This window comes from Eretmochelys imbricata, chromosome 13 (genome assembly GCF_965152235.1).
Source record: "Eretmochelys imbricata isolate rEreImb1 chromosome 13, rEreImb1.hap1, whole genome shotgun sequence".
In the NCBI taxonomy this organism is placed as follows: Eukaryota; Metazoa; Chordata; order Testudines; family Cheloniidae; genus Eretmochelys; species Eretmochelys imbricata.
In genome coordinates, this window is record NC_135584.1 from 30,858,222 (window position 1) to 30,876,412 (window position 18,191).

Consider the following 18,191-nt stretch of genomic DNA (forward strand, 5'->3'; position numbering starts at 1 on the left):
AGAAGGCTAATGGCATATTGAGCTGCATTAGTAGGAGCGTCGCCAGCAGATCGAGAGAAGTGATTATTCCCCTGAAGCCACATGTGGTAAGAAGGGTGGGTGGAACAACACTTTGCAACATGCCCTCAGATTGGGGGGAGAGCACGTGCAACCCCAATGGACACTGCTGACCAGAAAATTCTAGACCCTGGAGCATGAAGTAAACATGCATCAGCAGTGGGGATCAACACAGATAATACTCAAAGCAGTCAAGGATTTTTAGAAAGCATATTGGATTAGCCTGGTAAAAACAAATGCCCTAGAGAAACAGGGCTATACCAATATAACATACCTTAGAGTAATTATGCTTGGACTCATTCTCCAACTTGTATAATTCTCTGTCCAGATTCCATCCAAATCTCTCTGACAGGGCATCATCTCCATTCTCCCTTATTCTGTTCACTCCATCGTCCATGGCTGAACCTCTGGTTTCCACAACTAGTCTCTGCTCTATAGCAGGGTAGTAGGCCCGAGGTTTCTGGTAACAGTGTTCACTGGTAATATAGGATTCCTCCATAGAAGGAATGGTTGAAGGTTTCTCAGCTGTCCCATTGAAAGTTCTGTAACTTACGGTCTCTTCTTTGCAGCAGTTTTCTTCAATATGAATGATGTGTTTCGTATGAATTTTTTCATCCACTGTAAAATGCTTCCAAGGATGACACCAAAGTTTTAAGTCTGGATGTTCTTTATTTCTGTTTACAGATAAAACAAGTAAAAATCACTTTTTAAATTTAAAAACTTTTTAAAATGACAGAGTTTCTTTATTACCTTATTTTACAAAGAAGTGAAATGAGAACATTCTATTTAAACACATCAGAACTGATGAACTTCCTCACAAGTAAGCTTCCCTAAATATTCTGGGGTGAGATTTCACTTTCCAGTGATCTCTGTTCAGTATCTTTCAAAAGAATCTTTTTTCATTAGAGTCACTCTTTTTAATAATGCTTTCTGCTTAATACCATGGCATTAGTTATCCTCTATCCCACAATGTTTAGGTATAGCAGGCATAGTGCAATTTGGAACTACTTCAAATTTGGCATGTTCATATCACCATTTTTTGCGATGCAAATACTTTTGTTAAATTTCAATTATAAAAATGTGTTAACTAAATTCAGAGAAAATATTTTCAGTTATTGGTACATCCCCTGAATCATCTATGAATTTTCTTTACGAAAGCAGAAATTTGTTTTCATGTTTTTATTTTGATTGTAAGAAAAATATTTAAAAACATTAGAACTGAGAAACTGTTTGCTCTAAAACAGGTGATTAGTTTATGTGTATACAGATCTGAAACAGTCCTCTATGCCTACAAACATAAATACAAATTTCATTAGAGTAGTAGGAATGAACCTCTAGAAAGTATGGCCAATAACAGATTACAAGCCCATAAATCAAAACAAAAAAATCCCAACACTCCCACCCCCAGCCTCTCACACATATAAAGACGGCAAACACGCCCAGTATTTGGCTTTAACAATAATTCTCTCATGTATTAATAGCTGAAGAAAAACTTGTGAAAATGAATTCAAACAAACTCTGAGATCAAGAAATTTTCCCAGCAGGAAATATATTTCTCTGATGAGTATGCCAGGAATTACTTGTGCATTGTGATTTGTTTGACAATTAAGTATTCTCTTCTCTATTATTCTAAAAAAATGTTCTGATTTTACCACGGAAAGCAATAATCCATTACTTAATAAAAACTGGAAAAATAGTTGATATTTGCTTTTTGTTCTTATATACATGTCATTTATATGAAACTAATTTACTGTTAATAAACAAGCTGTAATAAAGGAACAGGAAGCAAGGCACTTCAAATGCAAGCTTCTTAAGTGAAATGAACTTTCAGATCACAGCACTGGAAAGGTCCTTCTGGGTCATTTTAATTCATTCCTAGCAACCTGTACAGAATTGTCCTTCAAACTAAATCCATAAATCTAATAATACATGTCTGTACTGGTTCCTCAATGACCCTTCCTTTGAAAATTATTCCATTACTTAAGTAAACTGTTTGAGCAGCCTCACACCTAGCCAAGCCTATCTTTGTGTACACCAGAACCCCATACCTTTCCCTTTCTAGAAAGTTTTTAGTTTACTTCAACTTCTATCAGGTTGAACAGTACAGAATAACCCTGCAAGAATTTATTTCAGCAGCAGGGGGACTGGGTATATTTATAAATAGTGTAAGGAAGAACCAAGAATTTTAGATAAATATGAATACTAGGTTTCTGTAATTTTCATTGAGGTCCTTCACTTATCCATTAGGGGTCAACAGCAACAAAAAGGAAAGCAAAGTATTTAGTATCTTCGGAATGTCTGCACAAATTATTCCCACACAGACTAGAACCAGGCCCAAATGAGAAGAAATGACAGCCTGGGCTAACTCCTGAAAGAATATTGGAGCAGATCCTGGAGAAGTATTCATCTAATTTGAAATCCAAAGTAATTGAAATTGAAATCCCCATGCCACTGAACAGTCTATCAAGACTTGTCTTCACAGAATAAAGAGCCAGAGACAAAAAAACATTCAAACAGCTCTCTGAAGACATGATAAATGGATAATACTGGGCTAAAGATGTTTGCAACTGAGCTGTCTGCTATATTCATCTTATAGGCAACATATCACAATTGCACAACTGAAACACTCCAATCAAATCCATGCTAGAGTGGCTAAAGTTTCCTTTCTACATGTTGTAGGAGACTATTGTTGGTACCTGTGACAGATATTGCTAACATATGCAGCATCTTCGGAGACTAATGTTTCAACTTTATAAATGGTTTCAGAGTAGCAGCCGTGTTAGTCTGTATTCGCAAAAAGAAAAGGAGGACTTGTGGCACCTTAGAGACTAAGCAATTTGAGCATAAGCTTTCGTGAGCTACAGCTCACTTCATCGGATGCATTCAATGCTATCTGGACGTTAAGCCAAACCTTGAAAGCATGAGAACTTCAGAGAGATGGTCTGAGGTGGTCCAGACAATATGGGCCCAGAGACCTTTGTACCAATACATGTTATATGTATTTGTGTGCTCCTGGCTCACTGTGTGGATTGCTTGGGGGATCTGAGATCACTAAGCAGTGATTTATGCAGAATCCCAATGCTGATTATGGAGACACCCAGACTTTGAAGTACTGCCCCCTTGGCAAAGGGACAGTGACTGGTTTTAGCTGTTTCAGGAGTCCTGGGAACAAAGTCTTTTGGGATATAATGGCTGCATTTAAATTGATTCAGGGGCCTGATTTTGAGCCAACCGACAGCAAGTGGTGGTTACCTGCTAAAGAGTCTGAACGACTGGAACCTGCCAGGGTTTCCACAGACAAGATGGGGGACCTCTATAAGTTTAAGCACGTATTTAAATGTTATTGTTTTATGATGTTTTCTGTAGTGCTTTTGTCTTAAATAAAAGTAGTTTACCTGGTGAGGACTGCGTGGTCACTGATGAACCACTATCATTGTCCCTGAAGAAGGTGAAACTGCAGGTGCTAAGTAAGCCATAAGTCAGACCTGCTGGGATAATCACAGTGAATTGCGGGGGAGCTAAAAGCCTAAAACACTGCTCTGAGGGAGAGGGAGGCAGCTCCTGGCTCAGTGAGAATTGACAGTTGGAGGCCTGAGACCTAAAGAGATACTCCTTGAACAGACCATGGAATGGCAGTTACTCCAAAACTGACAAGTGCTGCTTTAATAAAACACATCTTCTTAAAAGGGCAAATCTGGTCAGTAAAGGGCTAGAATTCCCCAATAAAAATAAGGATTTCAACATGTGACAGTGTCCACCTCTCTAGAAGTGCCTTCAAGTACAGGTTTATTCACCAATTTAGGAGGCTTACACAGATAAGTCTTTTCCAATCCAGTTCTAGAAACACAACTACACCTTCTTAACCTGGTGTTGTAATTTAGCCTTTTTGGTTTGATATTGCATGTAGCAATACAGTCCCATTAGTGCAATTACTGTTATGGCTTGTATTTCTATCAGTATTACACTAAGGGTTTGTCATGGTCACCAATGTGTTGGTTAGCTTCACAAGAGAAGCAACACAAGTCAGTCTAGGATAGATTGGCCTATTGCAGACAGGAGGAACATCTGAAAGTGAAGCACCCAAGGAACACTGATCCCACGCGCTGGCCAAGGAACAAACTAACACTGACCCCAGGCACTGTTTACTAACAGCCTGTGAAAGCTGGCTCTCACTACACTGATTCTGTCAATGCCAATACTGATCTTTTCACCTTTTTCCTTCAGGAGTGCTGAAGAACACTCTCCAAATATTTTCCAAAAGGATATAAAGAGGTTTTTCTCAACTGTACATCAGTATGAGACACTTACTCACCTTGTGCAGTTACTGAGATTCTTCAAGATGCTCAGGTGATTGTGTGCCCCTGAACTTCAAGTCGGAGAATTTTGACAGCAGTGCCTGGTTAGGCCACACATGCACTGTCTCCCTCTTGCGCCTATAGTGGCAGTTAACTAACGCTGTGCGACCACCCCCCCTCGGTTCCTTCTCTACCACAGAAGATCTTGCGAGAACTCTGAAGTATTGGGGAGGAGGGTGGGTACTGGAGCATCCACAGTGGGACACATTTCAAAGAATCTCAGTTACTACATAAGGTGAGTAATTGTCTCTTCTTCTTCTTCTTCAAGTGATGTACCTGTGGGTGCTCCACTTCAGGTGACTGTAGAGCAGTGCCTGTCGGTGGATAGGAGGGGCTTCGAAGTTGGGTCTATGATTGATGATAGGACCATGAGTCCTAGTAAAGTATCAGATGTTGAATCTCTCCTTATTGTGTAGTGCTGAATTAATGTATGGGCTGATGCCCAAGTGGCTGCTTTACATAGGTCTGTAACAGGTACATTATTAAGCAAGGCTACTGATGTAGAGAGCTACCTGCTGGAATGTGTTCTAGCCCCTGGTGGGGGTTGTACTTAGTGTTGGTGGAAGCAGAGATGGTGGAAGCATTCTGAAATTCATTTGGAGAGTCTTTGCTTAGATAGATCCCCTCCTTTAGATCTCTCTGTAGTTGAGAGAAATAGTTTTGGTGCCTTCCTGAATGATTTAGTCCATTTGAGATAAAAGGCTAGTGCCCTTCTGACATCTAGAGCAGCGGTTCTCAAACTGTGGGTTGGGACCCCAAAGTGGGTCACTAACCCATTTTAATGGGGTCGCCAGGGCTGGCGTTAGACTTGCTGGTGCCCAGGGCCAACGCCTGAGCCCTACTGCCCAGACTTTGGACCCCCACCTAGGGTGGCAGGGTTTGAGTGGCCTCAGTCCTCTGTCCCCCTTTCTGGGGTCGTGTAGTAATTATTGTTGTCAGAAGGGGGTCATGGTGCAATAAAGTTTGAGGACCCCTGAACCAGAGTATGGCGTGCCACATCTTGCCTGTTCTTATGAGATTCAGGAAAGAATGCAGGAATCTTGGATGGGTTGGCTGAGGTCGAATGAGAAGGGTACTTTACATAGACATTTAGGATGTGGTCTTAGAGTTACTTTGTTCTTGAAATAGATGGTGTATGTGGAGGGGGGTATACCAAGAGGGCCCCAAGTTCTCCTACGGGTCTTACAGATGTGATGGCAACAAGAAAGGCTACTTTCATTGAAAGGTATGATAGTGTACATGTAGCCAAGGGCTCTAACAGATGTCCGGTAAGAGAATGAAGTACTAAATTAAGATCCCATGGAGGCATTGGGACTCCGAGTTCAGGATAGAGGTTCCGGACACCTTGTAGGAATGGTTTTGTAACTGGATGGGCGAAGACTGAGAACCTAACCATTTTATGGTGGAAGGTTGTGATAGCTGCAAGGTGTACTCTGAGTGAGCTCAATGAAAGACCTAATTATTTTAGTTGAAGCATATAGTAGAGGACTAGTGATGGAGTGGAAGTGGTGGCTCTGATGTGTTTGTTCTAGCAATGTGTGAACATTCTTCCATTTGTGGAGGTAGGCTGAACGTGTAATCAACCGTCTGCTGTTTAGCAAGATATCCATCACCTCTTCTGAACAGGTCATCTCGTTGCCTTGGTACTGTGGAGGAGCCATGCTCTCAGGTGGAGTATCTCCAGGTTTGGGTGCAAGATCTGGCCTGCATCTTGTGACAGGAAACATGGAAGAAGTGGGAGAACGTGCGGTGGACATGCCAACATCTGCTGCAGGTATGGTAAACCAAGCTTGCCTGGACCATGTGGGGGCTATCAAGATGACTCTGGATTGATCAGTCTTGATTTTTTGTATGATCCTGGACAACACCGGGGTAGGAGAGAAAGCGTAAAGAAGAGGCGCGTCCCATCTGAGGGGGAAGGCATTACCCCTGGATCCTGGCCCTACGCCTGCTCTGAAGCAAAATGTTAGACATTTGCTGTTCTGACTTTGGATGCACCAGTTCCCCAGTCTTAAGGCCTCAGTGTAGAAGGAGTGTGACCTTGCTCCTCCCTGGTTTTTTTATATAGAACATTCAAGCGACATCCATCAGGATTTGTATGATTTTGTTTTTGATCATAGGAAGAAAATGTGCATGTGTTGCAAACTGCTCGCAGTTCCAGAATGTTTATGTGCAGTGTTGGTTCTGGAGGAGACCACCTGCTCTGTACTGTTAAGTTGCTTAAATGGGAAGCCCAGCCCAGTAGGGAAGTGTCCATTGTGATCAGTGTTCCCTCTAATTTTTCCCAGGCACGTGTGGAATGAATTTTGTTATGTGCATCAATATGGACGTGATGCGAGACAAAATTCATGTGACGGGGGCTGGGGCCGAGGGGTTCAGAGTGTGGGAGAGGGCTCAAGGCTGGGGCAGAGGATTAGGGTGCGGGGTGTGTGTGGACTCCAGCCAGGGGTGCCGGCTCTGGGGTGAAGCTAGGGATGAGGGGTTTGGGATGCAGGCTGCCCTGGGGCTACAGCAGGGAGAGAGGACTCCCCCCACAGCAGTACCTGGGCTAGTGGGGAGAGGTGCCTCTCCCCTGGCCGCGGCAGGTCCGGGGCTGGGGGAGAGGCATCTCTCCCCGCCGCAGCCCTGAGCGCCTGCGCGGCACTTAATAGGCTGCTGGGCGGCCATGCGGGTTAGAGGGAATTTATGTTGTGACTATCATTGTAGGGGGAATCTGTGAGCCTCAATGAATTCTAGTTCTTGCACAGGTGTCAACATTGACTTTTGAATGTTTATTTGGAGACCGAATTTTGTAAAGAGTGATACTGTCTTGTGTGGCTTCAACAGTTTCTTCCCGAGTTGGGGCCTTGATTAGACAATCATCTACATTTGGGTATATCATGAGTCTCTGCTTGCGTAGGTGGACTACCGCCACTGCTAGAACTTTGGAAAAAACTCAGGGAGCCATGGAGAGGCCAAAGGGCAGAACTCTGTACTAACAGTGATCTTGTCCCAAAACAAATTGGAGAAACTGCCTGTGCGATGGCTGTATGGCGACATGAAAGTATGCATCTTGCAGGTCGAGGGCTGAAGACCAGTCCCCTTGTTCCAGTGCTGGAATTATTGTTGCTAAAGTAACCATTCTGAACAGTTTTATTTTGACAAATTTATGTTTCTCAGGTCGCGAATGGGCCTCCAACCCCATGTCTTTTTCTGGGTTTAAAAAATAACGGGAACAAAATCCCTTCCCTTGGTTACCCAGTACCAGCGCTACCACACCCAACTGCAGGAGCTGACCTACTTCCCGTCGTAGAAGGTATTCGTGAGAGGGGTCCCTGAAGGGGGTCAGGGAGGGAGGGTGGAGGTGAACTGGATGGAACAACCGGTGGTGATAATTTCCAGTACCCATTTGTCCAAAGTAATAATTGTAAATAACTGCTGGGCAGAATGGTAATAAATGTCTGTAAATGGATGTTTGGTAGAAAGTGGTTTCAGCAACTGGAATTGGGGGAGGTCTCTCGGGCCCTTGACCAAACCCTCAAATTTGATGTTTCAATTCAGGTTGTTGGGAGGTGGTAGACTGAGATGGAAGTGGCTTATGCCTTGTGGGTCTTTGCCTCTGCCGCTGGGTTATCGTCTGTGTGTAGGGCACTGGCCTTGAGCATTGCGATAAGTAATATCTGCCTTGTTATCGTTTTTGTGCAGGTGTGTAGATGCCTAAAGACCAAAGAGTTGCTCTAGAGTCTTTCAATGTATGGAGGGACTCAGTCTCAGTGGCAAATATTTATGGACCTTCAAAGGGAAGATCCTCTACAGTAGATTGCATCTCCCCCCTTGGGAATCCAGAGAGATGGAGCCAAGAGTCCTGTAGCATGACTAGGCGGTTGCAATGGATCTTGCCATGTGTCTGCTGATTCTAAGGAAGCCTGTACAGCTGTTCAAGCCAGGAGGTGATCTTCTGAGATGACTGACCTAAATTGCACCTTTTATTCTTCCAGGATAAAATCAATACATTCTTACAGTTTGGAGTAATGTGTATGGTTGTATTTCACCATCAAGGCCTCACACTTTACTATGCTGAACTGTAATCTCGCTGACGAATAGGCCTTATGACCAAAAAAGATCCAGTCTTTTCCCCTCTATCATATGGGCTGGACCTTGAATGGTGTTGCCTGCCCCACTTGTTGACTGCCTCTACCACCAATGAGTTTGGCTGAGGGTGTGAAAATAGAAATTCTAGGGCCTTTTTTTTTTTTTTTTTTTTTTAAGGAGACAGGTCCCTCCTGTGCAGAGTCAGTGAGGGAGGTCTGTCAGAAGCCGAAGTAGGTGACTGGGAGGACTTTGCGATTCCAGGAGGAGAGATTTCATCATAAAGATAAGTTTGAGTTTAAGGTCCCTCACTTTCCTCATGCGGGTCCTAAGGTTGTAGCAGTGGAAGCACGTCTCTCTCTCCCCCAAGCAGCACAAAAGAAAAGGGATAGGAACGAGTTCTAACTAACCAATCTACTACACTATGCAGCTAATCCTGAATCTAAATCTAAGGTAAGTCTTGTAGAGGCACTGCTGAAGCTCCGACTCGGACCAAGGGCGGTTCAGAAGGAACCGAGGGGTGGCTGGTCACACTGTGCTAGAACGGCTGCTATAGGCGTGAGATGGGGATAGCACATGTGCTGCCCAATAAGGCACTGCTGTCAAAATTCTCTGACTAGAGGTGCGGGGCACACCATCACCTGGAGTGGAGCACCCACAGAGACATCACTCAAAGAAGAACATCAAGTTACTCTTTCTTCAAATCTAGAAATCTCTTGAAGATTCTTTAATGACGCATTTTATGAGAAACCGAGTTAATGCAGTACAATACCTTACAGCCCGGTCAAGATAAGGTGGAAGCCAAAAGGAAAAAAATTCCATAAGCAAAACACTCGTGTATTGTTCCATACCTTAATGCCACAAAACAGATATTGTGTTCAATAGCTGAAGAATCCTAAAGATCTAAAACTCTCATGTCCCCTTGTTGTACAACACTGGGAAGAAAGGTCCTAAAGATCCTGAGATATTTAAGTTTCACCTCCTTCCTACTAAGTAGAAAAGTATTCCACAGAGGTGATTAAGAAATCCCATGATGAACGGATACATAGTATTTCCATGATGTATGACCCTGTATCTTTTTTTTGCAATCCACTATTCAAATGCTTACAGGTATTGCAATTATCACATTGCAGACACAACAGACTGAGGTGAAAGGAGAAGAAGTTCTAAAAGAGGCCCAAGACACCAAGAGCTTTGCTTTCCAAATGGCTGCTGCTATGTGACCGACTGATCAGTGAATGGAGAAACATTTAAGAAATCACATTCTGAAACTGATGGATTTGACGTTAGGATAATTAATTTTTTTCATCCCCAGAACATTAAGAAAACTGGAAAAATGTTGCTCAACTCATAAAAATGCAGAAAAAGTTGGTTATTGACTGTCCATATCTACTAATACATATATGCATGTATAATGGAACGTTTTGTAATTTTTCTGGTTGCGTTGGTAACCACAAAATAAAGTTCAAATAGATTATAAAGTGGTGGGCAAGCCACTGAAAGGCTGCTGAGATATTAATGTTCTCATTCCACTATATATAATAGAGAAATAAGAGATGGGCTAAAAAAAATGTTCCCAGTAGCAAAATTATGGTTTAGTAGCATTGAGATGGAAAAGATAGATGTATACCTGTCATCCATATTCTGCTTTTTTCTGTATTCTGTTTAAATATTCTATAAGAGTTTTCTTCTATACTTTGCTTGCTCTCTCCTTCTCCAGGCTTCTGTTTCAGTATATCTACACCCCACACCAATATTTTATTTTTTATATTTTATAAATTAGTTTCACTGCACCAAGGAGCAAGCAGCTTTTTTTTGGCAAATCACAACTCAACAAACCAAACTCCATTCCTATATACCCATGGAACAGTATATGAAATCAAAATAAATCTGCATCATCAGTTATTTTTCTACTTTTTGAAATCTGTTTCACATCTAGTACATGCCAATTAAGACTTCAAAACACTGCTTACTGTAGAATGCTCATCTTCAGCTGCAGTCCATGCAGTACTTCTATCACTTTCTGCACATCCCCAAGAAGCTGGTGAGTGGCTACAATCTTCTTGGCATTCTGGTGGGAATAATTTTCTTCCAGAAATGCTAAGCCATGCATGTGACCATTACTTAACCACTCCTTCTCATACCAGTATTTTAAGCTGGATCTCTGACCTAAGCAACAGTAATGAGTGGAATAAAATAATCATTAAGATAACTTTGGTATGTGAACATTACTGGTAATAGTTGTCATTAGCTTGATATCGACTAATATAAATCTTGCACCAGCTTATTAATAGTAACTCTTCTTAACAATAGCACTAGTAAAAGTCTATTTGACATGGGACACTCCACTACCCCAAAGACAGAAGGAACATATGAAGTGGGAAGTACATATGACACCTTGCTCCAAGCCAGGGAATTCTACCCAAGTGTAAAGCAGCAGTATTCAGTGAGGACTTCCACGCCAGACAGTTGCAACTGATGGACATCTTCATCTTTTTGATGTATTCTTATCAACACAGTACTGCACATTCCAGTAACTAAATCTTCAGGCATAAAGACATTATATAATTCAGTGCAAATGATTTTAAAGAGTCTGTGGACAGACAAACAAATACACGACAGGGCTGTGAACTTCCCATCACCAGTAGTTTCTTTGATGCCTAGTCGGTTACGTTTTATAAGTAGAATGCATGTACCAAGATGCAGTCATTGAAATTTACAATTTTGACCAAAGCCTCCTGCAAATATATGAATACCCTTTGCTGAGGAGGTTGGGGTGTCACAGAAACAGCTGAAATGCATCTGCGTTATCACATTATAAAATAGATGGGATAAACACAATAGTAAAAACAAATTAAGAAGCCAAGCCAAGGAGCATCAATAAAAATCGTGGGATGGGCCTGGAAATGCATTCTGGCTGGGCGCTAACTGATTAAAACAGAGGGTCTCTCTGAAAAGTAGACTATTCAATAGAAGTGTGCTTGTTTTGGAAGAGCAGAAGTTGGGCTTCTGCAGCTGCCCCAGAAGAGCTTGTTCCACAGCCTGGGGAACATCAGAGCAAAGAACAAGTCACCTGCTCATATAAGGCCCAAAACAGTTACAACACAGACCTATCTGAAAGAGGCTCCCAGAAGAGTTTTAAAATATAGCTAGGTCAATATCCATTATGGGGTTTTGACAGCTAACAGGGCAAACTTAAAATCAATGCACAATTTTACGGGCAGGACGTACATAAGAATGCAGAGTGGATGCATGTTACGAACATCATTGCTCAGTGTGGTCATTGCCTATGCTGCTGCATTCCGCACCAGCAGGGAGGATCCCCTGTTCAGAGCCCTACTAAGGGAACTGTAATCACGGAACCTCTGTCACAAAGCCTTGTGTTGCTGTTCAATGGTCATTACGGGATAAATAAAGGCAAAATATTTTCATTCCATGCACAGTATGAATTTCCATGGCTAGGGTGTGGTTGAAAATAATGTCAAGATTAATGTCAACTAAGCTCATTATTTCCAAACATGCCATCTCCATGAGCAGGGATGGGAAAGGGGAGAGAGCACACTCATAACAAATCACTAGGCTTGGCTGGCAACAATGTGAGGTCTTGTAGGTATGACTAGAACCACTGCAAAGGAGTTCCAGGCACACCAGCAACATCCCTTAGTAAATAAAGCAACAACATGTGGTCAATGGTAGGAAAGCTGCCAAATACAATGTCAACTCATCCTAATCGAAAATCTACAGATCATTTAGGACCCTGAGTGGCAGTCTCAACTCCCTAAGATAGACTGAATCTGGACTTAAACCTATCCAGGATGTCACTGATTTAGAGGTGGACCTGGAGCCAAAAGGCCATTACCCTTCTGGTTTACTGTCTCCTAAAAAGAAAGGTCAGACAGGGAGAGTACTAGCAAGCACTCCTGTGACTTAAAGAGGGGTGAACTGCCATAACCAACTGGCATCCACCACTTACTAAGTGATGTATTGATAATATCCCTTCAACAACAGCAACACAATGGTAGCAAACAGCTTTCTAAGTAGCCAGAGTGGGCACAGATCAGAGTATAACACACAAACCCTTGAAGATATTGGGTACAGTGGAGAAGACAGTTTGCCAGTTGCCCCAAGTTCTGACAATTAAGAGAACTGGTGAGACAAGCCCCAGACTTCTTAATCGTCTCCAAAAAAAATTCAGCAAACTTGTTAAGAGTGATTAATTGAAGGAATTACTAAATCATAGAGTGTAAGTCCAGAAGGGACCACTGTGATCATAACAGAGGTCATAGGATTTCTATGAATTAATTCCTGTATGAACTAGAATATGTATTTTATATTATTTCCAGAATGGATAAAAAAAAGATATGTGGTGATGTAATCTGAATAAATTTAGATTGTGCATGACACAGAGGAATTAATTTTGATGGCTTCTTACGGTATCTATGTTGACACAAAAAGTGGATCACAAGTGCATTTCAGAGATGAAGGGAGGGGAGAGGAGAGATAGTGATGACTGTTAGGAAACCGCCTCCTGCTGGCTAATTTCATGAGGTAGGTCTGGCACCACCTTAAAGGAGTCTACAGGATTGCTGTTGATGAGCCTGCCACAGCCATCAAAACAGGCATATTTAAAATAAAAGTGGTGGTTTGTAACAACAGTCAGGCACAGGTTCCATCACATTGCTACATGCTGAGAGGCCTGTGTGGGAAAATACCACTGTCATAAATATTACATATCCAAAGTGATGCAATATTAAATTATTCCATTTTTAGTCTATTTACCATCTTTAACATTACTTAGTTCAATATTACATCAATTAATTGCTTTGGCTAACTAAGTTCAAACTATAGCATTATCTAAAGCTTCCTAGCACTTAGTCAACAATTTACCATTAGTCTCAAACAAATTTAAAACTCTCAGGAGAGCTCAAAAATAAAACAGACTGAAAAATTAGACAACTTGATCTGTATTTTCCAGTCAAATAGTACACCCCAACTTAAATCTGTGTTACCAGCAAAATATACGGTCTATGCGGAGTATCTTTACAATTATACACATTTAATTCCAACTTCTGTTATGGTTTCACGTAATGCATCTGAACAATGTTGACTAAACAATAACAAATGAAAGCAAATTAAATTCACTTTTTTAAAAAAACCCAATAATCTAAAAAGGACAGACAAACTAACAGGGCAGAAATTAGTGGTATAAGAACAAAAACTATACATATATACTTTTTAATAGATATAAAAAGCTAATAAAATTACTACATGTATTAGAAGGGTCTGTAACCTTAGAAATCTTTGTACCTGGAGGATCTTGGCAAATATAGCAGGTATATTTCTCAGGTACATTATCTTCCAGTAAACCCATACAGACTCCATGCTGCCAGCACAGACACTCTTCACACTGTTTGAAGTCAAGAATTGCACATCAACAAATGAAACCTCAATACGAATACCTTAATTAGTAAGATTAATATGTGTGAGTATGTATGTATGTAGTGTCTGTGTAACGAAAAAGCCAATAAACTTAAGAGAAATATAGGCCTAGAAAACAACATCCGGATCCCTCCTTATTTTAAGAACAGCAATTAAATTAAAAGATTGAAAATTTCATTGTAGTTCCACCTTCCCCACTCATTTTTCATAAAAATCACAACCATTTTCGAGTGAAATCAGAGATCATAAAAAGTAGCAAACTGATACCCCTTGAGACCAAAATCCTCTAGTAGATGAGCACACAGAGCAAGCGTCGTTGCAGCCGTATCTGTCCCAGGATGTTAGAGAGACAAGATGGGTGAGATAATATCTTTCATTGGACCAGCTTATTTTGATGAAAGAGACAAGCTTTCCCAGACCCGAAGAGCTCTGTGTAGCTCGAAAGCTTCTCCCTCTCACCAACAGAAGCTGATCCAATAAAAGATATTACCTCATCCACACAGAGCAAGGGTAGCCACAGTACAAGTTCAAGCTTCCCCTATCAATGTACCTAAAAAACTCCAGAAGTGAGAGGATAGCTGAGTCACCTTTATTCAATCCTTATTCAGAGCATCACAATCCAGGTATATCATCGAACGTGAAGATACCCTGAAGGCAGAGACACACAATCCTGGTCTAAACTTGAAAGTTAACCAGTATTAAACTATGTCAGTATTAAAGAGGTACAACTTTCTAGTGTAGATAAGGTTGTAGCTGCATTTTGTGTTTCTCTTTTTTTTTTTTTTAAACCATGAAAAGTACCCAACTGCAATTTCCAAACAGCTCCTAGAAGTTACCACTAGTCCCATTTACACAGTCTAAAACAGGATACAAAGAACCTTACAGATAAATAAGATAACCAAGTCTCTCCTCTAAGGCGTTTCTAAGTTTGATAATGAAAAAGATGGTGGAAGTGGGACAAAACTGCACAAGGGAACATTATTTACAGGACTGTGTTATGGCTCTATCTTCTTTTACATAAACCTGTTACAGAGAGGCCTGAGAGGAAAAAAACCTTCCTGACTCTCCCTCATTCCCTGCGTGGCTCTCTGCACAGGCTGTACTGACAGGAACAAAGGTGTTTTTCAATTGAATTAGCTCAACCTAATAGTTACAAAATGGCCAGCTCAAACAACCTTAAAAGTATTAAACTGTACCTACAGGGGCATGAATTGGCTAACTCAACTGAGAAACATGTTTATTGTCCCTAGGGCCACAGAGATTGTTTAGACTAGAGTTTGGGCCCTGTTTTGAGAGAACTGATTCCCAATTAACTGAAGTTATCCTTTTATAAATGTAAACTTAGACACTACACAAATGCCTGTAGTTAACTCCTGCAGTAAACTCTAGTCTAGACATATCCTTTGGGACATATCTTCCATCTATGGGGAGAACACATCACTGCAAAGTACATTAGAAAGCACCAACAGATTCTGAACACCCAGGTTCATGGTTAGATCCAGTGACCTTGGGGCAGAGACAGAGAAGACCATGGAAAGGGGGTGGGGGAGGAGAGCACTACACGAAAGGCGGAGAGGGACATGTGGAAGAAGAGAGACTCTCACCCCCTGCCCCACAAATAGACTGCAAGATCCATGTACCAAGTCTCCGAGGAGGCTGTGATTAAGGAGAGCCTCTCCCAAAAAATGGGGAGAGGAAAAGAGGAGGCATTCCGTCACCCTACGAACTGGAGGGGAAGAGTGGTGCAAAAAATAGGAAGGAGACAGGCCAGTCAAGAAGGATGGGGTGGAAGTAGCCCCTCTTCTCACCACTAAGACAATGGTGGTAAAATGGGCAACAGCAAGATCAGTCGAGAAAAGACTCTCCATCCAAAAAAAGAAAAGGCAGGTACCCCTTCCAAAACAGGTCTCCCCAATAAGGGAAGGGAAGAGGAGGCAGAGAAATCCTGCCAAGGGAGGGGCCAGAGGAAAACCCCAGGGAAAGGAGGGTTAATGGGAGGAGGGAAAGCAAGCAGAGGAAAAAGGAAGCCAGCCAAGGATGTGTCAAGAACAAAGAGGAGAGCTCCAGGCCCTGTCTAAACTAGCACTTTTGTAAAATTCCCCATGGCTGCACAACAGCGGAGCTGCACCAGTGAGAGATTTTAGGGAATGTGCTAGTGTAGACTGGATCCAGAGGGGAAAGGGCAGAAAAGTAAAAGGGTGTTGTCAAACTGAAACCCACTCTGCTTAAAAGCATGATTTAAAAATAGTGCCAAGGCAATACTACACTGGGCAACAAACGAGCTGACAGAACAGTATTTTCCTCCAATTTTTCAATTCTAGTAATCTCAAGGATTACTGGTAGCAATCACACACAAAACATGTTCAGATAGAAGTGGTTTTTAGTTTATACATCTTTAACTGGATGTAAAGCGGACACTGAAAAAGCAGAAAGAAAGATTAGTGAGTACAAAAGGAAGGAAAAGTCAAGGAAAACTAGAAAGATCAGGACAAATAAAAAGGAAAGAAGTCTGTTACTTTTGTTTCAAAGTTTTACAGCAAGTTTATAGAAATGAAACAAAAATACACACAGACATTCAGTTTGAGTTACTATACTGAATCAGGAGATATCAAAGCATGGGACTGTCGAATGAGGAAGACTGGGGAGACTCTCATAAGCCCATTATCACTGTATAAGGGGCAAGGGAAAACCTGTTTTGGTTTTAGATGTTGACCTCCTGACATTTTGAAAATACATGTGTGCAACAGAGATAAATGAGAAATATGCAAAGCATAATTTACCACACAGGCAAAATACCCAACTACAGAATTCAAGACAGCTGTTTTAACTAAAGTGAATGTTTTGAAATGTCTTCTAAAATGCGGAAAGTTGCCCCAGACACTTCAGAGCATTCCATGGAAGGACACGATGCTCATCACCCTTTTTTAACTGTCTGTCTAGTGCTTCCCACTTTTGCTTCCTGGCTACAGACCCACTGTAACAGGTGAGAGGAAGCAGACTGAGCCAAAGTATAGATTAGTAATGGAAAGTGAGCTAAAATGAGGAGCTAGAGATTTTGAAGGAGGAGAAAAGGTGGACGGGGGGGGGGGAGAGAACAAAAGGGCTAAAAAAACCAAACCAAACAAATTAATTATATATACAAAGAAGGTGAGGCGTGAATTTCCCCAAGCTGGTATGTGGAGCAGCTCCATATCTTCCAGAATTAAAACAAAACAAAAAATTAAACTAAAAGAAAGACGCACAACCCCCACAAAATAATAATAATAATAATAATAATAAAAAAAAAATCAGGAACTAAACCCAGAAGAGATTATGCAGTCTTGTTCTATTTGGGACAAATTGTTGTCCAGACCTTACCTTGGGGATGTCGGCCCCAGGAGAAAGTCTCATTCCCCTCCAATAAAAGGGTGATCAATGTAAAAACTGAATTGCTGCCTATATAGCTCTAATAGCAAAACCCTATGGCCCCTCCAGAGTTAAGCAGAGACCAGGATGAAGCCTAGGTGACAATTTGACACAGGTCCATATTTAAATAAGGTTTTGTTTCAGTTCTAGTACTATTAACTTAGTAATTCTTGCTATACAAGCATATTATTTCAATGCAAAAAACATGTACGTACCTTTCTGTAACTATTGTTTTCAGACACAAATGGTTAAAAATTTTATACTATATATTAAACTGTACATGGTATAGTTGAAACTTTAACATTCTGCACTTCCTGTTACTGGGCCCAATCCTGCTCCAACTGAAATCAGTGGGAGGTTTATTGTCAGCTTTTAAGGGAGCTGCACCAGACCCTTTGTTATTCGAACTGTGCCAATATTAGAATTGCATACAATTTTTGTATGTAATCTTTTCATAAAGAAAAATAAAGATATTTCCCATGGCTAATGGCACTGAACTTTTTAGAGATGACCAGAGTGGGGAAGAGAATATTACTCACTTGTAATTCTGCCTTTTTGTAGATAAGATCTCACAGGTCTTGCAGCCCCAGTGACAGTCATGCATAAACTGCTCTAGCTCTTATGTTTTTGATGCCTCAAGACACCTGTGCGTTGACACAAGGGCTCCCTGGAATGTGTATGCTCCAACAAGCACCTCAGCGGTCCCAGAAAATTCTAGCCAGTTTCTTTCAGAGCAGTAAGAAAAGGCAGCATTTTGTCCCATTCTAACTGGCATTTAGAGTGCTCACATTTAAAAAAAACAGAAGTCAGCAATTCCTCCAGGAATGGGCAAATCTCCAAATAACTGCTCTGAGGGCAGATAGAGGA

General features: G+C 41.4%; 1 protein-coding gene across 5 annotated transcripts in view; it reads right to left on the reverse strand.

The window, feature by feature from the left end:
* The window catches only part of PHF20 (PHD finger protein 20), a 184,822-nt gene that overhangs the window by 12,766 nt on the left and 153,865 nt on the right, over nucleotides 1–18,191 (reverse strand). For all 5 annotated transcript variants that reach the window (XM_077831639.1, XM_077831638.1, XM_077831637.1 and 2 more), the window contains 3 exons: nucleotides 13,788–13,887; nucleotides 10,454–10,649; nucleotides 332–731 (listed from right to left, as the gene is read on the reverse strand). In XM_077831639.1, the coding sequence (XP_077687765.1) occupies nucleotides 332–731; nucleotides 10,454–10,649; nucleotides 13,788–13,887 (696 nt within the window). The remainder of the gene's footprint in view (nucleotides 1–331; nucleotides 732–10,453; nucleotides 10,650–13,787; nucleotides 13,888–18,191) is intronic.